This window comes from Lynx rufus, unplaced genomic scaffold (assembly GCF_022079265.1).
Source record: "Lynx rufus isolate CCGP_SWC_20201006 ecotype Redwood Valley unplaced genomic scaffold, mLynRuf1.p SCAF_4, whole genome shotgun sequence".
Classification (NCBI taxonomy): Eukaryota; Metazoa; Chordata; class Mammalia; order Carnivora; family Felidae; genus Lynx; species Lynx rufus.
In genome coordinates, this window is record NW_025814856.1 from 82,257,327 (window position 1) to 82,275,519 (window position 18,193).

Sequence of the window (18,193 nt, forward strand, 5' to 3'; positions counted from 1 at the left end):
CAAACAGTTTTAGAATCAAAATGAAACATGAAAGTTTCTGTAAACTCAGTCACTTGTTCATACGGCTCTCTCCAAAAGGGACTGCCCTGTCTCTATGTGAGGTCTCTCTGCACAATTACTCTAATGGATTTAACCTACTATCAGAGACAATCTAGAGATACATCTGGGGCTTGTAGTAGGTCATGTGGGACTCTACAAAGAAATTCTGCTGATCAGTACCTAGATTCTTGTGTTGTGAGCAGGAAATAAACTTTGTTCTGCAATGTAGGCCTTTCTGGTTTAGGAAGGAGGGGCTAGAGTACAAGACATAATAACAAATTACACACAAAAAGAATAGGCTGAGGAGCTTCATAAATACCAATGGGGTAAGCATGTATCTTCTTCATAGCACCCATTTATCTATTTCTTCAAGCAAAATTTGTTGAAGGCTTATTTATTTTTCTGTTGAGTTTAAGAGAGATTACTATGGAGTCCAGGCCACAGAAAGAGCTCTTCCGAATTACTGCAGTAGCCTGCTAGTTAGCTTTTCCTTCATTCACCATTGTCCTTTCCAATCTTTCTCCACTCAACATTCAGTGAACTTTAAAAAAAAATTTTTTTTAATGTTTATTTATTTTTGAGAGAGAGAGAGAGAGAGTGCCGGGGAGGGGCAGAGAGAGACAGAGACACAGAATCCGAAGCGGATGCCAGGCTCCGAGCTGTCGGCACAGAGCCTGATGTGGGTCTTGAATCCATGAACTGGGAGATCATGACCTGAGTCGAAGTCAGACGCTTAACTGACAGAGCTACCTAGGCGCCCCAACATTCAGTGAACTTTTTTTTTAAGTTTATTTATTTATCTTGAGAGAGAGAGAGAGTCCCAGTGTGGGGCCTAAACTCATGAACTATGTGAGATCATGACCTGAGCCAAAACCAAGAGTTGGACACTTAACCAACTTGAGCCACTCAGGCACCACTCAGTGAACTTTTTTTTTTTTTCCCCCAACGTTTATTTATTTTTTTGGGGACAGAGAGAGACAGAGCATGAACGGGGGAGGGGCAGAGAGAGAGGGAGACACAGAATCAGAAACAGGCTCCAGGCTCTGAGCCATCAGCCCAGAGCCCGAAGCGGGGCTCGAACTCACGGACCGCGAGATCGTGACCGGGCTGAAGTCGGACGCTTAACCGACTGCGCCACCCAGGCGCCCCAACAGTGAACTTTTTAAAAAAAGTTTTTTTAATGTTTATTTTTTTGAGAGACAGACAGCGAGACAGAGAGCAAGCAGGGGAGGGGCAGAGAGAGAGGGAGACACAGAATCTGAAGCAGCTCCAGGCTCCAAGCTGTCAGCACAGAGCCTGACACAGGGCTTGAACCCACGGACCACGAGATCATGACCCGAGCTGAATTCAGACGCTTAACTGACTGAGCCATCAAGGTGCTCCCCACTCAGCGAACTTTTTAATGCATAGATTTGATTGTGTAAACCCAGATGAAACCTTTTGGCGCCTTTGCATGCACTTAGTTTAAAATCCAAATCAGCTCTATATGATCTGACCCCTTCCAAAGTCTCTAGCCTTCTTTTATGCCACATTCCCCCTACTCTCTATATTCTAGCTATATTGTGCTTCTCTCACCTCTTCAAACTCACAATGGTAGTCTAATTTAGATAGGTCACATACATGCTTTCACTGTACCATATACATATCTTTACTACAACCTTTATTCCACTTCATTGTGTTCACTGATTTGTCTTGCCTTACTAGGATGTAAGCTTCCCAGATGACAGAGAGGCCATACTCTATTATCGTTCATTCCTAGTTTCTAGCATGCCTGACTCAAAAGTTTGTTGAGTGAATGACTTACCAAATAAAGGAAAACACAGAAGATAGGAGGAGGAGGAGATAGGCAAGGGAAGGTAACATTTGTTTTAAAATATATTATGCTTGAGGTGGTACTGGTTTAGTGGAATAGAAATGGGCAAGAAAAAAGAGATCAGGTCTGCAGATAGTGATTTTATCCACTAGTAAGTGGATAGTAGACAGGACTAGTAAGTGTTCCTAAATAATTTAATGAGGTCTTTTTTAATGGCTCAAGTGTTGAGAATAGGGTTTTAAAACTGAATTAAAATGAAATCTAAATTTCATGATTCTATGAGTAACAATAGAAAATGACAAAGTAACTTTAATTTGTAATTTAAACATTAATATATGTAAAATAATTTGATTATGCTATCATGCAGATGCTATCATGCAGAACATTATTAAACAAATTTATAATATTGCTTTAGACTACTGGGGCCAAAAAAGTTAACTCTATTGTCTCCTTATTAAACTCAAGAGATTGGATCATAAGAAGTTGATTCTTACTACATTAAATACAGTTAAATTTTCATCAAACTTTTACTATGTCACTAAGAGTCTGCCCATTAGGCACTGAGTTAGATCTAAGGGTGGGTGTACAGGTCTTATTTTTATTCTTGTTATGCTTTTTGTTAAGATTCTATGATTTTTAACAGATTGTTTAATTTTATGACATAGAAAACAAATAAAGGCATACCTTGCTTTATTGTACTTTGCTTTATTGTGCTTTGTAGACATTGTATTTTTTTACAAATTGAAGGTCTGTGGTAACCCTGCACTGAGCAAGTCTACTGGCCCCTTCATTTGCTACTTTGTCACATTTTGGCAATCGTCACAATATTTTAAACTTTTTCATTATTTTTACATTTGTTACGGTGGGTGATCTACGATCAGTGATCTTTGATGTAACTACTGTGACTGCTTTGAAGCACCACAGATGGCACCCATGTAAGACTGCAAACTTAATTGATAAATGTGTATGTTCTGACTACCCCACGGACTGGTCAGTCCCCCGTCTCTCACTCTCCTCACACCTCCATAGTTGCTGAGACACAACAATATTGTGCCAACAACATCAGCCCAGTTAACAACCCTACACTAGCCTGCAAGTATTCAAGTGAAATGAAGAGTCACACATCTCTCACTTGAAATCAAAAGCTAGAAATGATAAAGCTTAGTGAGGGAGCCTTGTCCAAAGCCAAGATAGGCTGAAAGCTTGGCCTCTTGTGCCAAATGGTTAGCCAGATTGTGAATGCAAAGTAAGGTTCTTGGAAGAAAATTAAAAGTGTGACTCTAGTGAAGACATGAATGATAAGAAAGTGAAACAGCCTTACTGCTGACATGGAGATAGTTTTTGCAGTCTGGATAGAGGATCAAACCAGCCACAATATTCCCTTAAGCCAAAGCCTAATCCAGAGCAGGGGCCTAACACTCTTTAAATCTATGAAGGTTTAGGTGAGAAAGCTGCAAGAAAAAGGTTTGAAGCTAGCAGAGGTTAGTTCATAAGGTTTAAGGAAAGAAGCAGTAACGTAACGTAACGTAACATAACAGTACTCCATAACATAAAAGTGCTAACGTAGAAGCTGCAGCAAATTATCCAGAAGATCTAGCTAAGATCATTAATGAAGGTAGCTACACTAAAAACAACAGATTTTCAATGTATACAAACAGTGCTATATAGGAAGAAAATGCTACTTAGGACTTTCACAGCTAGAGAAGAGAAGTCAACGCCTGGCTTCAAAACTTCAAAGGATAGACTGACCCTCTCGGCACAGGCTAAGGCTGCTGCTGACTTTAAGTTGAAGCCAATGCTCATTTACCATTCTGAAAATCCTAGGGACCTTAAAAATTATGCAAGGGGCGTCTGGGTGGCTCAGTCGATTGAATGTCTGTCTGACTTTTGGTTTTGGCTCAGGTCATGATCTCGCAGTTTCAGGGTTTGAGCCCCGCATCAGGCTCTGTGGTGGCAGCATGAAGCCTGCTTGGGATTCTCTCTCTCCTGCTCTCTCTGCCCTTCTCTGTCTCTGTCTCTCTCAAATAAATAAATAAAAGTTTTAAAAAAACCTTAAAAATACTAGGCTAAATCTATTCTGCCTGCGCTCAATCAATGGAACAACAAAGCCTGGATGATAGTACATCTGTTTACAACATGACTTACTAAGTACTTTAAGTCCACTGTTGAGGCCTATTTTCAGAAAAAAAGATTCCTTCCAAAATATGACTGTTCATTAACAATGCAGTGGTCAGTCACTCAAGAGCTCTGATGGAAAGGTATAATGGGATTAATGTTCTCATGCCTGCTAACACAACATCCATTCTGCAGCTTATGGATCAAAGAGCAATTTCAACTTTCTATTCTTATTATTGAAGAAATACATTTCATAAAGCTATAGCTGTCATAGACAGCAATTCCTCCTATGGATCTGGGCAAAGTCAATTGAAAACCTTCTGAAAAGGATTCATTCTAGATGCCATTAAGAACATTCAAGATTCATGGGAAGAGGTTAAAATTTCAACATTAGTAGGAATTTGGAAAAAGTTGATTCCATCCCTCATGGACGGCTTTGAGAGGGTCAAGGCTTCAGTGTAGGAAGTAACTGCAAATGTGGTGGAAAGAGGAAAAGAACTAGAAGTACAGCCTGAGGATGTGACTGAATTGCTGCAATCTCAAGATAAAATTTGAATGTATCAAAAGGTACTTTTTATGGATGAACAAATAAAGTGGTTTTTTGAGATGGATCTATTCCTGGTGAAGACACTGTGAAGACTGTTGGAATGACAACAAAGAATTTAGAATATTTAGAATATTCCATAAACTCAGTTGATAAAGTAGCAGCAGAGGTGGAGAGGATGGATTCTAATTTTGAAAGAAGGTCCACTGTGCGTAAAATGCTATCAAACAACATTGCATGCTACAGAGATATCATTTGTAAAAGGAAGAATCAATGCTGCAAACTTCCCTGTCATCTTTTAAAGAAACTGCCACAGCCACCTCGACCTTCAACCTTCAGCAACCACTACCGTTACAGTCAGCAGCAGCCATTGACATCAAGGCAAGAAGATTATATGACTCATTGAAAGCTCAGATGATGGTTACCATTTTTCAGCAATAAAACATTTTTAATTAAGGTACCTGCATTGTTTTTTAGACATAACGCTATTGCACACTTAACGGACTGCAGTATAGTATAAACATAGCTTTTATATGCACTGGGAAACCAAAAATATTCATTTGAATTGCTTTATTGCAGTGGTCTGGAACACAGTATCTCTGAGGTATGCCTGTATTTAAAACTGAAACCTGATCTCATGAAGACACTCCACTGCCACCACTGCCACACACATTTTTCCAGTGCCGTTCTGGTAAGATTTTAAGGAAAACTTTACCAGCATTAATTCTTTTTTTTTTTTTATCGTTTACATGTATTTATTATGTACATGTATACAATAAATATTTTAAAAAGTAGTATCAGCCATCAATGCAGCCAAAGGTAATTTAAAAAAACGTGCAAAAGCCATTCACATTTCTGGGACTAAGAAATTGTTATATTAAAAGAGCAAGTTTACAATGTGCCTAATACCAAACCAAATGCGTGTTTATTCCAAACATATAAAGGTAACCTTAAATCTTGCATTCTATGTATTTAGATGATTTTTAAGGCCAACAGTTAGAAAGCAGCTTTACCAGCAAAAAAAAAAAAAAAAAAAAAAATTAATGGTTAAAAAAAAATTTTTAATTGTGGTAAAAAAATGCATAACATAAAAGTTACCATCTCAATCATTTTTAAGTTTACAGTTCAGTAGTGTTAAGTATACTCACACTGTTGTGAAACAGATCCTCAGAACTTTTTCTTGCAAAATTCAAACTCTATACTCATGGAAGAAGTCCCCATTTTCCCCTTCCCCTACCTTCTGTTTCTATGAACTTGAGTACTATAGATATCACATATAAGAGGAATCATACAGTATTTGTCTTTTTGTGACCAGTTTATTTTACTTAGCATAATGTCTTCAAGGCTTATGCATGTAGCATGTGACAGGATTTCCTTCCTTTTCAAGGCTAAATAATATTCCATTGTCTATATAAGCCACACTTCACTTAACCATTCATCTACCAATAGACATTTAGGTTGCTTTCACCTTTTGGCTACTGTGATAGCGCTGTTGTGAATATGAGTGTGCAAGTATCTCTTGGAGATAGAAAAATATTTTAAATGGCTTTTATCCAATGACAGGTTAGTGAATAGTTCAAATTAAATGTCTGCATTGTGCTACCGATAAGCAGTTGGAAGAAAAGAGTATCAAAACACCAAAATGTGACAGTGTAAAGGAATAAAAGACTAAAACTGCAGTTATGTATACCATATTTCTACTCATGTACAGATGACTATTCACCTTACATAGTAAAACGCAGCACCCTTACCAGTAATTATTACACCATCATCTTTATGAGCTTCAGCCATTTCTTGAACATGGACTTCTGAGTTCACGTCAACCTCTTTCCCTGATAACTCTAAACGAGCTTGAAGAGAAGATGCGACCTTGACAAGAATAGAGCCTGTAATAAATTTAAACAAGTTTATTAATGCAAAGAAATCAAAAGTACCAAGGGCTATTTGGAAAATGATTGAAAGGGCAGCATTGCTCCTAGAACCCTGTCTTTACTCCTTGGCATATTTTATTTAAACAGCAGTGCCTTTTCCTTACTCCCAAGGCATTCACAGTAATTCTTGTCAAAGGTATGGGTCATTAGAACATTATGAACTCCTTCTGCCAAGAGCTCTATCTCGTCAGCTCACCCAATATCAGAAAAGTGTAGTGTACTACACATGTAGTTTGTAAACAGTATTTACCATTAATTGAGCATTTGCTGAGAGCAAAACAGCTTAATTAGGTTATCTCTTCTAATCTACATGTCAACTTTATAAGTTATTATTGTAATCCCAATTTTACTTGCTCAAGTTCCCAATAGCACTAGTGTTGCAAACTAGATTCACTTCAATGACAACAGGGCCCATGCTCATAACCACTGTGGTATTGCACATACTGCTACCTCATCATATTTTAGGACTTCGGTTTTCACGGATCACTATGACACAACTAGAATCCTAAACTCTTGTGTTTTCAGTTGTAACCTGTGTGTGTATGTTGGGGTGGGGGGTGGGGTGGAATGGAGGAAATAACAATAATAAAAAAGGGAACATTTGAATTTCAACTGACTCATGTTTCTTTTCAATGGATATCAGTCTTTTTGTGTATGAGACAAGACATTCAACTTTATTTCCACTACAATCTTATAGTAATTTAAGCTTTTAAAGGAGGAAATAAGAAAAAGTACTCTGTTAGCTAAGTAATAATTTTCCAAAACAATTACATCTGTTGGGGTTGCAGTGCAAATTCATTAACACACTCCTGCTTCAGAAGTTTTTCTTTCTCTGTTTCTCATAAGTCAAATAAAATAAGTAAGAGACCCCTGTCATAAAGCATTAGGTCCATTTCCTCTGTGGACAAAAGTGGTCAGGACGACTTTCATTGTGAATGTTGCAAAGATTCCTTTTAAAATGCACTTATTTATGGGTCACTGTTTGTCTTTTAGTTTGGTTAGCATCAGATTAAGTTTCCCTAATTTCATATCTTCTCAGCATTCCTAACTGAAGCTGGAAAGTCTGAGCTAAAACTGATAAACTCTCATAATCATCTCTCAAAAAGGGGGGAAATAAGGTATGTCACTACAACTGGGTTATATTATTTAAAAAACAAATTGCTTTTCAAGATTTAAATGTAAACTACTGACCGGAGATTCCCCATAACAACAGATATGAGGGATTTAAGTTAACAAAAAGTAGATTTTTAAAACCTTTTTCTAGGACTTTTTATCTCTAAACAAATCAAATGTGGTAATTTTATGAACACTTTTTTCTGTTTTTAAGTGAAAAAGCGATGTTAAATATGTGAGAGCTTTAAAAATGTTAAGCAAAATAGGGGCGCCTGGGTGGCTCAGTTGGTTAAGCGTCTGACTCTTAAGTTTCAGCTCAGGTCATGATCTCACAGTTCATGAGTTAGAGGACCACAATGGGCTCTGAACTGACAGAACAGAGCCTGCTTGGGATTTTTCTTTTCCTCTCTCTCTATCCCTACCCCGCTTGCTCGTGCTCTCTCTCTCTCTCTCCCTCAAAAAATAAATATATGAACATAATTTCTTAAAAAATTAAAACAAATGTTAAGCAATGCAACTAGCTCTATCCTTATCTTTCTCCACATTCTTAAAAACAAAAATCATCACTACCAAAACTCCATTACTGTCTGTGAAAGAATTCTCATGACTTGAAAAATTTTCCAAATCTCCCATCTTTACACTATATTGTTTAGAAAAGAGAACTCTTGCTATATCTTCAACCTCTTTCACTTCATAAACTATTTTCATGGTTACTGACATCAATCCACACTGGTCATGGAGCCTACTTAAATAAAGTTTAAGCCAACTCGGGGCTTGAACTCATGACCCTGAGATTGAGACCTGAGCTGTGATCAAGAGTCGGATGCTTAACCAACTAAGCCACCCATGTACCCCTCAATACCATTTTTTAAAATTAAAAGGTGAACTAATACTAATTGTACCATTTACTGAAGACATACTATATTAAGAACAGTGGTTTTATCAAGGACAAATTTTAAATGGAAAAGTAAGTACTGAGATGCAGGTCTGACTCTTAAGCCTATTAAACATGGCCTCTTTGAAAGAATTAATAAGGTCATCATGTTAACTCATAGGAAGAGAAAACAAGCATGCAACATTCTTTTTTGCATGGCAAAATGAAGAACATCTAAGAGACTCAAGGGGTTGGCTCCCGAACCCTACAGCAAGATAGCAGCAGAGTTGGAAAGGATTCTAGATGTCTTTACTAACCATTAAGCAACAGAATCCTGAATAATTTTCCATTACTCTAAAAAGTTACTGTTCCCAAGTGTAATTAAAAGACCTGACAGAAATTTTTGTTTCCAGTTATCTTTAAGCTTCATGCCATTTCCAATAGGAAAAAACACGAAGTTATAATCCTAATCAAATTTTGTTACATCATATGCTATTTCAATAGGTTACTGGAATAACATTCCAAATAATGCTCAAGAGTATTTTAAGTGAAGATTAACAATATTTTTGTTTATTTTATCTTTTTGCCCATCCATACACAAAACAGGAAATAACTTTCATATAAGAGCTACTTATTCAAAACTCTGTTTTTACTCTGTTACTAGTTACATTAAATTAGCAATGGTTTACATTTTTCTCTTTGGGCCTTCATAATAAGAGAATGCATTATATGACTTAAAAAAATTTTTTTTAATGTTTTTATTTATTTTTGAGACAGGGAGAGACAGAGCATATGCAGGGGAGGGGCAGAGAGAGAGGGGGACACAGAATCTGAAGCAGGCTCCAGGTTCTGTGCTGACAGCACAGAGCCCGACGCGGGACTCAAACTCCCGGACCATGATATCATGACCTGAGCTGAAGTCGGACGCTTAACTGACTGAGCCACCCAGGCGCCCCTATATGACTTTTATAGCACTTACAAAATACCCTGAATGGCATTACTGAAGATCTCAGAAATTTAGAGAGAACACAATATTATCCTATTTTAAAGGAAAAAAAATGTGATCTTGCAAAATCAAATCACACCTGTGTGTCAGCAAAAAACCTTCTGTTTCAGGCTTCTGTGTTTGTAGTTTTATTTTGACACTCTGAAAAGAGAGCCTTGTTGCACAAAAAAGTATTAAACCGACATGACCAAAAATATTGCTAACATCAGGAATAACCGGTTTCTGTAAGGAAGTATTTTCCTTGTTATACATATAACTCTGTTCTGGCCAATATGCAAGATCTTCTAGACTTTATTAAAAAAAATTTTTTTTTAAATGTTTAATTACTTTTGAGAGAGACAGAGAGAGAGTGAGAGACAGACAGACAGACAGACAGTGCATGATCAGGAGAGGGGCAGAGAGAGAGGGAGACACAAAATCTGAAGTAGGCTCCAGGCTCTGAGCTGCCTGGGCAGCCAATGCAGGGCTTGAACTCATGAACCACAAGATCATGACCTGAGCCCAAGCTGGATGTTTAACTGACTGAATCACCCAGGCGCCCCTACTTAAAACAATTTTTTTTTTTTTCAATGTTTATTTATTTTTGGGACAGAGAGAGACAGAGCATGAACGGGGGAGGGGCAGAGAGAGAGGGAGACACAGAATCAGAAACAGGCTCCAGGCTCTGAGCCATCAGCCCAGAGCCTGACGCGGGGCTCGAACTCACGGACCGCGAGATCGTGACCTGGCTGAAGTCGGACGCTTAACCGACTGCGCCACCCAGGCGCCCCAAACAATTTTTAAACAGAGCTATGTTTTTCAGGGCAGCTGGGCTCAGTCAGCTAAGCATCTGACTGTTGATTTTGGATCAGGTCATTATCTCAAGGTTCATGAGATCCAGCCCTGCATCAGGCTCCACGCTGGTGGTGTAGAGCCTGCTTGGGATTCTCTCTCCCTCTCTCTGCCCCTCTGCTGCTTGTTCTCTCTCTCTCAAAATAAATAAATGAAACTTTAAAACAAAAAACAAAAACAAACAAAAGCAAACAAACAAATAATAAACAGAGCTATGTTTCTGAACTTTCTGTACACAGGCCACTTCAGCCCCTATGGGAAAGCTATTTCAAGTATCTGAGCCACTTGGCACCATGTACACAAAGACTTGTATTCAGTCTTCACGTGACTAAAAAATGTATTTTTAGTGAAATACTTGGATTCTTAGAAAAGTTATTTGTAACAGAAATATATACAAAGAGACATGTCATACTAGTCTTAATACTAAGTCAACAATCACGTTAGAGGAACTTCCTGGTGATACCTTTATTTTGGGATCATACTTTGCAAAGATTTCTCTTTCAAGAGAAATCTTCTCTTTCAAGAGAAATTCTTCTCTTCAAGAAGGTCCTCTTACATGAGGGTAGAAAAGCTTCCAAAAGAATGTATGGGAGCATTTTCACTCAAAAGGATATTCTATTTCAGACATAAAACCAAATTGAAAAACCCAAAACACTAACAATTCCACAGTAACAGTCAATATATTGTAACATTAAAAAAATTTTTTTTTTAATATTTATCTTTATTTTTGAGACAGAGAGAGAGCATGAGCAGGGGAGAGGCAGAGAGAGAGGGAGACACAGAATCCGAACCAGGCTCCAGGCTCTGAGCTGTCAGCACAGAGCCCGACGTGGGGCTCAAACTTGTCAACTGCGAGATCATGACCTGAGCTGAAGTCAGACGCTCAACCAACTGATCCACCCAGGCGCCCCTATTGTAACATTTTTGTTTGCACTACAAAGGGAATGATAGTATTTATGGCCATCTGTTTCAAATCAGTCTTTATTTTTTTTTCTTTTTAGAGATTTTATTTTTAAGCAATTTCTATATCCAACGTAGGGCTAGAACTCACAACCCTGAGATCAAGAGTCGCATGCTCCACTGACTGAGCCAGCCAGTACCCCCTCCAGTCAATCTTTAAATCAAGTTCTATCAGAAGAAATCTTCTTGAGCTCACGATGTCAATACAGATAATCTGACCATCTGTTTCCTAGATGTTACATAAAACCTTCCGTACACCATATGTCAAAATAAAACATTCCACTTGGCTAACCTTCATGAGATTTTAACTCCACTTTCCCTAGTTGGCTGACGTAAACATCTATTGCACCCAGATGAGTTGAGGCCTTTAGACATCCAGAGGATGAATCTAGGAAAAAAGAAAAAAAACCCATAATCATTCTTATTGTAGTAACTGAAATGAAAAATTTGAAATAAAAGGCTCTGCTTCAGCATTAGGATAAGGCACTAAGAGTCTTGCAAGGTTCTGTATTTTCCTCATAATTATGCCATCTTTCACTTAAAAATGAAATCAGTATCAGAAATCTACAAATCTATACCTAGATAACTAACAAAAAATCCCTATCTATAGTAACCTGCATAACTTATTGATAAACATGTTTATTCTGCAAACTAATATATAGTAAGGACAGTATGCAAGCAGTAGATCCTTGACAGCCAAGACTATTAAGCACCATTGATATATTTAGTTTATTCTCAACTTTCAATATTTACTAAAGAATTTTATCTCATGTACAGACACGTAGAAGTGGTAGCTAAGTTAACAAAAATAAAAACTTTTGATGTTTTCTCCTTTTAACAAATTTGCTAGTGCTAAAAAAGTACTGTAACAGTGAAAGATTACTTTAGATAAGACTTTGTTGCATTTCTTAGGGGGCAGAAATGGAGGAAAAGGGAGTCACTTAAAGAATGGGTGAAGCTTGTTTATATCTAAATATTTCAAGTATTTGGAATTAAACAGATATTATTAAGTCAGGAGAAGAAAATCAGAATTCAGTGGTTCTGATTTGACACTCAAATTTCTCAGTCGTCATTGACCCTAGTTTTCAAAAAACCAACATTTCAAGTTGAAGAAAAAGCTGATAAAGTTAAAGAAGTAAGTGAAAGATGTTGAAGAGTCAGCACTAAGTAGCTTCCCTTTCCTCCTCAACTATAGCAACTGAACCTTTTAATTTACCTGCCCTGAGAAAGGCCAAAGCATATTTGTTTTAGAAAGGCCTCTTAAAAAGCTTATTTTATCAGGAACTTTTATTAGGAAGTTTACTACTTCAAAGTGAAAACAAAATAGGGAGTGTGGTGAAAGTAATGCCAAAAATTATATTATATTTTTAATAAAATGTGGAGAAAAAACATTCATATACTAGACATTTTTCTTTCAAGTTTTAAAGGACCCCAAATAAAGAAAACAACTTGGGAATAAGCTGGTTAAAATCTGACCCCAAGATAATTTATAATAATTATCTGTAATCTATACTGAAAATTGCCCTTTATCAGACCCAATTTATTTAATTTTTAAGTATAAAAAGTAAACACTGATGCTGGGAAATTAAGTCACTAGTGATAAATGACATAGAATAGTTGGGCAAAGAGGAATATCTCTCTCCTCAGTTACCAACAGAAATTCCTTTTTTATAACCTCTTACTGCATCCTAAAAGAAGCCAAGTAAAAATATACTGTGGTTAAAAAAATGTGGACTACACAATGTGTGTATTATCCCAGGTTGAATGAAGTAAAATATTTGAAACATTAGTTTGATTTCTTGCTTTCTCTAGGGGGCTAAAAACACAAGATTTTCATGAGGCTAATAAACAGTACTTTTCACTTCTCCCCCCATCCCAATGGGAAATAAACAAGAGCTAAATAATTTTCTCATAAGCCACTGAGTAATTACATCCTCATGTTATCAGTCTTGAGCTCTGATAATGGCCAATTCCTTGGAGACTGTTTAAAAAAAATTAAAACTCAAGATATGTTTTCAAAAGAGAAAGCAAAAGTGATATTTAAAAAGCTATGGAGCAAAACAAACACTAATTTTCTTTTGTTTTCTATAATACACATAACTGGAACTAAAAATTAATTCTCAAGAATCAAATTAAGGCTTTCTCTAAAAAATTTCATTTTTGTTTTGGAAATTCACATAATGGGTAAATTCTATAAGTCTTGGAAGAAGCCTTAAGGGAAATATACATTAGAGGGTGGGTGATTAAGAAGTGAACAGAAATCATTAATCCAGGTAATGTTTGCAATAAGTAGACTCTCACAGAGAGTCTTCTATCATCCCAATTTTGGACAAAGATCTTGTTTGATTTGAGTTTTCCCAGAAAATTACAGATACAATCAGGAAAAAATGATGTCAACTACCAGTTAATCACTACATACAACCAAAAAAAAAAAAAAAAAAAGAAGCTATTTGTAATATACATTTAGCTAACAGCAAAGAATAATAACTACTTGAAAGGCTAAAATTCCAAATTTTGCCATTTTCTTTCAGATAATGGGAGAATTCTCTCAAAATGGTCAAACACGTTCAGAAAGATTTTCTGAATTTTTTTTTTATCACTTTACCTTAAGTTTCAACATGTAGATACTAAGGAACAGCAACACAAAAGGTATTTTTTCATTTCTGCAACTTAATTCCTACACTTCCAAAGATACACTAATTGCATGAACAAGGAACAAATTTCATATATTGGACACAAAGGATTTGCAAAGGCAGAATTTTAAGGTCACTTCATGTAAAGCTTTCTAAATTAGTGCCCTGCTTGTTATTCTGTAGGGAGGGAACATACAGGAGGCTGGGCTTTAAAGAACAGACAAGGCAAACCACCCCACTCCCTGCCTCAAACATGAACATATTTCTTTTTTTAAAGATAAAATTACTAGTACATGGCTTCTGGCAGTGCCTTCCAAAAAAGGCAACACATATAAATTAAAAAGAAAAGGAGGAGGTGTCTGGGTGGCTCAGTCCAATGAGTGTCCAATTCTTGATTTTGGCTCAGGTCAGGATCCCAGGGTCATTGCACTGAGCCCCACATCAGGCTCCAAACTGAGCATGGGGCCTGCTTGGGATTCTCTCTCTCTCTCTCTCTCTCTCTCTCTACCTCTGCCCCTCTCCCCCACTTGCACTCTTTCTCTCTCTCTCCCTAAAATTAAAAAAAAAAAAAAAAAAGGGCAACATAAGGCAAAGAAAGTAAAGCGAGGTGAACAACTCTATTATACTTCTATCTTACTGTTATCTATTATCAAGCTTTGCCTTGTCCTGTTGACTCACTTTAAATAGAAGATGATCTGGTGTTCCAGAAAAAAGGCATTTTTTTAAAAAATATGAATCCAAGGAAAACCCTGGTTCTGATATACATAATCAAAATTTTTATATCACTTCAGCTTCTGAGAGAGATCGGTGTTACGGAAACTAGGAAGTACAGGGTTTTGGGAGGTGAGTGATAATGTGTATACAAAATCCAAATGACTGATGAGATCACTTAAGAATCTGATCAATTATATTGTCTAAACTCCTTTGACCTGAATTACAAATATTCTCTAAATAAAGGAATCATGGGAAAAATACTTCATCTATTATCCTGAAATCAGGATAATACTTAAATAATCTGAAGTCTCCTAATATTCCAACTTGATAATACTATATAACTTTATAATATATGTAGATGTAAGACAACCTATATTGCAAAGGACAGGAGTGGATAAATGAATCTATTTGACATAATACAAAATGGCATAATATTAATTCTAAATAGACTGTGAAAAGTTAAGTTTCTATATTGAAATTACTAGAAACTCTGCTAAAACGTCATGTAAAGAGGCATAAATAAAAAGTCAAAAGGAAAATTAAAATGCAATTCTGAAATATATCAAATTAATTGATAAAGGCAAAAAGCAAAAAATAGAAAATACAAAATAAAATAAAATGGTAGACACATATCCAACCATATCAATAATTATATTAAATGTTAATGGACTATATCCTCCAATTAAAAGTTTGCAAAATGAACTTTAAAAAGTAAGTGCCAACTACGCTGTCTATGAAAGAGGATTTTTAAACAGATAGACTGAAAGTAAATGAATAGAAAAATATATACCATGCTAACATTAAGCATAAGAAGGCAAGAGTGCCTTTATTATTACTAATATTAAGCATAAGAAGTGAAGAGTGTTTTCATCATTAGATGAAGAAAATTCAAGACACAAAATATTACCTGAGATAAAGCAGGGCAGTTTGTAATGATAAAAGGGTTAATTCAACATACAGCCATAACAATCATGAATATGAATATCATAAATAACAGAGATTCAAAAACCAAATGTAAAGCTGACAGAATTCATTGAAAAATTTAACAACCCCCTCTCAGCAACTTATAGAACAGCTAAGACCCCCCAAGAATGTATTATACCGTATGCTCATTTCAATGGCATGTGATACAAAAATTCACAAGATAGAACCATATGTTGCTGAATGATAAAATAAACTGCAATAAATGTAAAACAACAACAACAACACTGAAATCACATAAAGAATTTTCTCTGACCAGAATGGAATTTAGTTAGAAACCAATAAAATAAGAGATCTATAAAAATCTTAAATATACAAAAATTTAAAAATAGACTTCTAAAGATCAAAGAAGAAATCAAAAGCACAATTAAAAATCTTCTAAAGGATGATTTTTAAAATGCAACATTTCACAGAACTAGAACAAATGATCCTAAAATTTGTATGGAACCACAAAAGACCTTGAATAGCCAAAGCAATCTTGAAAAAGAAAAGCAAAGCTTCAGATATCACAATTCCAGCCTTCAAGTTATATTACATAGCTACAGTATCAAATAGTATGGTACTAATGCAAAAACAGACACATAGATCAATGGAACAGATTAGAAAAACCAGAAATAAACCCATAATTATATGGTCAATTAATCTTTGAAAAAGGAGGAAAGACAGTCTCTTCAATAAATTTCAGTTGGGAAAACTGGACAACTGCATGTAAAAGAATGAAACTAGACCACTTTCTTACACTATACACAAAAATAAATTCAAAATGAATTATAGACCTAAATGTAAGACTTGAAACCATGAAAATCCTAGAAAAGAGCACAGGCATTTATTTCTCTCACATAAGCCATAGCAACACTTTCCTAGATATGTCTCCTGAGGCAAGGGAAATAAAAGCAAAAATAAGCTATTGGGACTACATCAAAATAAAAGCATTCTGTACAGTAAAGGAAATAATCAACAAAACTAAAAGGCAACCTAAACGGGAGAAGATATTTGCAAATGACTTATCTGATAAAGGGTTAGTATCCAAAATATATGAAGAACTTACACATGTCAACACCAAAAACCCAAATAATCCAATTAAAAAATGGGCAGGAGACATGAAAAGAAATTTATAGAAAGAAGACATCCAGATGGCCAACAGACACTTAAAAGGTGCTCATCATCATTCATCATTGGGGAAATGTAAACCAAAACTACAATGAGATGTAAACCAAAACTACCTCACACCTGTCAGATGGCTAACATCAAAAACACAAGAAACAACAGGTGTTGGTGAAGATGCGGAGAAAAAGGAACCTTCTTGCACTGTCGGTGGGAATGCAAACTGGTGTAGCCACTGTGGAAACCAGTATGGACGTGCCTCAAAAAGTTAAAAATGGAACTACCCTATGATCCAGTAATCACACTACTGGGTATCTACCCCCAAAATACAAAAAAATACTAATTTAAAGGGATATATGTACCTTTATGTTTATAGCAGCATTATTTACAATAGCCAAATTATGGAAGCAGCCCAGTGTCCACTGATAGATGAATGGATAAAGAAGATGTGGTGTACATATATAAATAAAGGAATATTACTCAGCCATGAAAAAGAATGAATTCTTGCCATTTGCAACAATAGGGATGGAGCTAGAGTACAATGCTAAGCTAAATAAGTCAGTCAAATGATACTCTATATGGAAAACCCAAAATATTCCACCAAAATACTGCTAGAATTGATTCCTGAATTCAGCAAAGTTGCAGGATATAAAATCAACACACAGAAATCAGTTGCATTCCTATACACCAACAATGAAGCAACAGAAAGAGAAATCAAGGAATCGATCCCATTTACAGTTGCACCAAAAACCATAAAATACCTAGGAATAAATCTAACCAAAGAGGTGAAAAATCTATACACTGAAAACTACAGAAAGCTTATGGAAGAAATCAAAGAAGACACAAAAAAATGGAAAAAGATTCCATGCTCCTGGATAGGAAGAACAAATATTGTTAAAATGTCGATACTACCCAAAGCAATCTACATATTCAATGCAATCCCTATCAAAATAACACCAGCATTCTTCACAGAGCTAGGACAAATAATCCTAAAATTTGTATGGAACCAGAAAAGACCCCGAATAGCCAAAGCAATCTTGAAAAAGAAAACCAAAGCAGGAGGCATCACAATCCCAGACTTCAAGCTATACTACAAAGCTGTAACCATCAAGATGGTATGGTACTGGCACAAGAACAGACACTCAGATCAATGGAACAGAATAGAGAACCCAGAAATGGACCCACAATGTATGGCCAACTAATCTTTGACAAAGCAGGAAAGAATATCCAATGGAATAAAGACAAATAAACTCAAAATGGATGAAAGACTTCAATGTAAGACAGGAAGCCATTAAAATCCTCGAGGAAAAAGCAGGCAAAAACCACTTTGACCTCGCCTGTGGCAACTTCTTACTCAACACGTCTCCGGAAGCAGGGGAAACAAAAGCAAAAATGAATTACTGGGACCTCATCAAAACAAAAAGCTTCTGCACAGTGAAGGAAACAATCAACAAAACTAAAAGGCAACCGACAGAATGGGAGAAGATATTTGCAAATGACATATCAGATAAAGGATTAGTATCCAAAATCTATAA

At 36.1% G+C, this 18,193-nt stretch overlaps 1 protein-coding gene across 1 annotated transcript in view; it reads right to left on the reverse strand.

Annotated features, from left to right (window-relative positions):
- The window catches only part of FAM185A (family with sequence similarity 185 member A), a 76,480-nt gene that overhangs the window by 11,606 nt on the left and 46,681 nt on the right, over positions 1–18,193 (reverse strand). Inside the window, exons 6-7 of the mRNA XM_047097171.1 lie at positions 11,519–11,614; positions 6,263–6,397 (exon numbers count right to left, since the gene is read on the reverse strand). Of these exons, the coding sequence (XP_046953127.1) occupies positions 6,263–6,397; positions 11,519–11,614 (231 nt within the window). The remainder of the gene's footprint in view (positions 1–6,262; positions 6,398–11,518; positions 11,615–18,193) is intronic.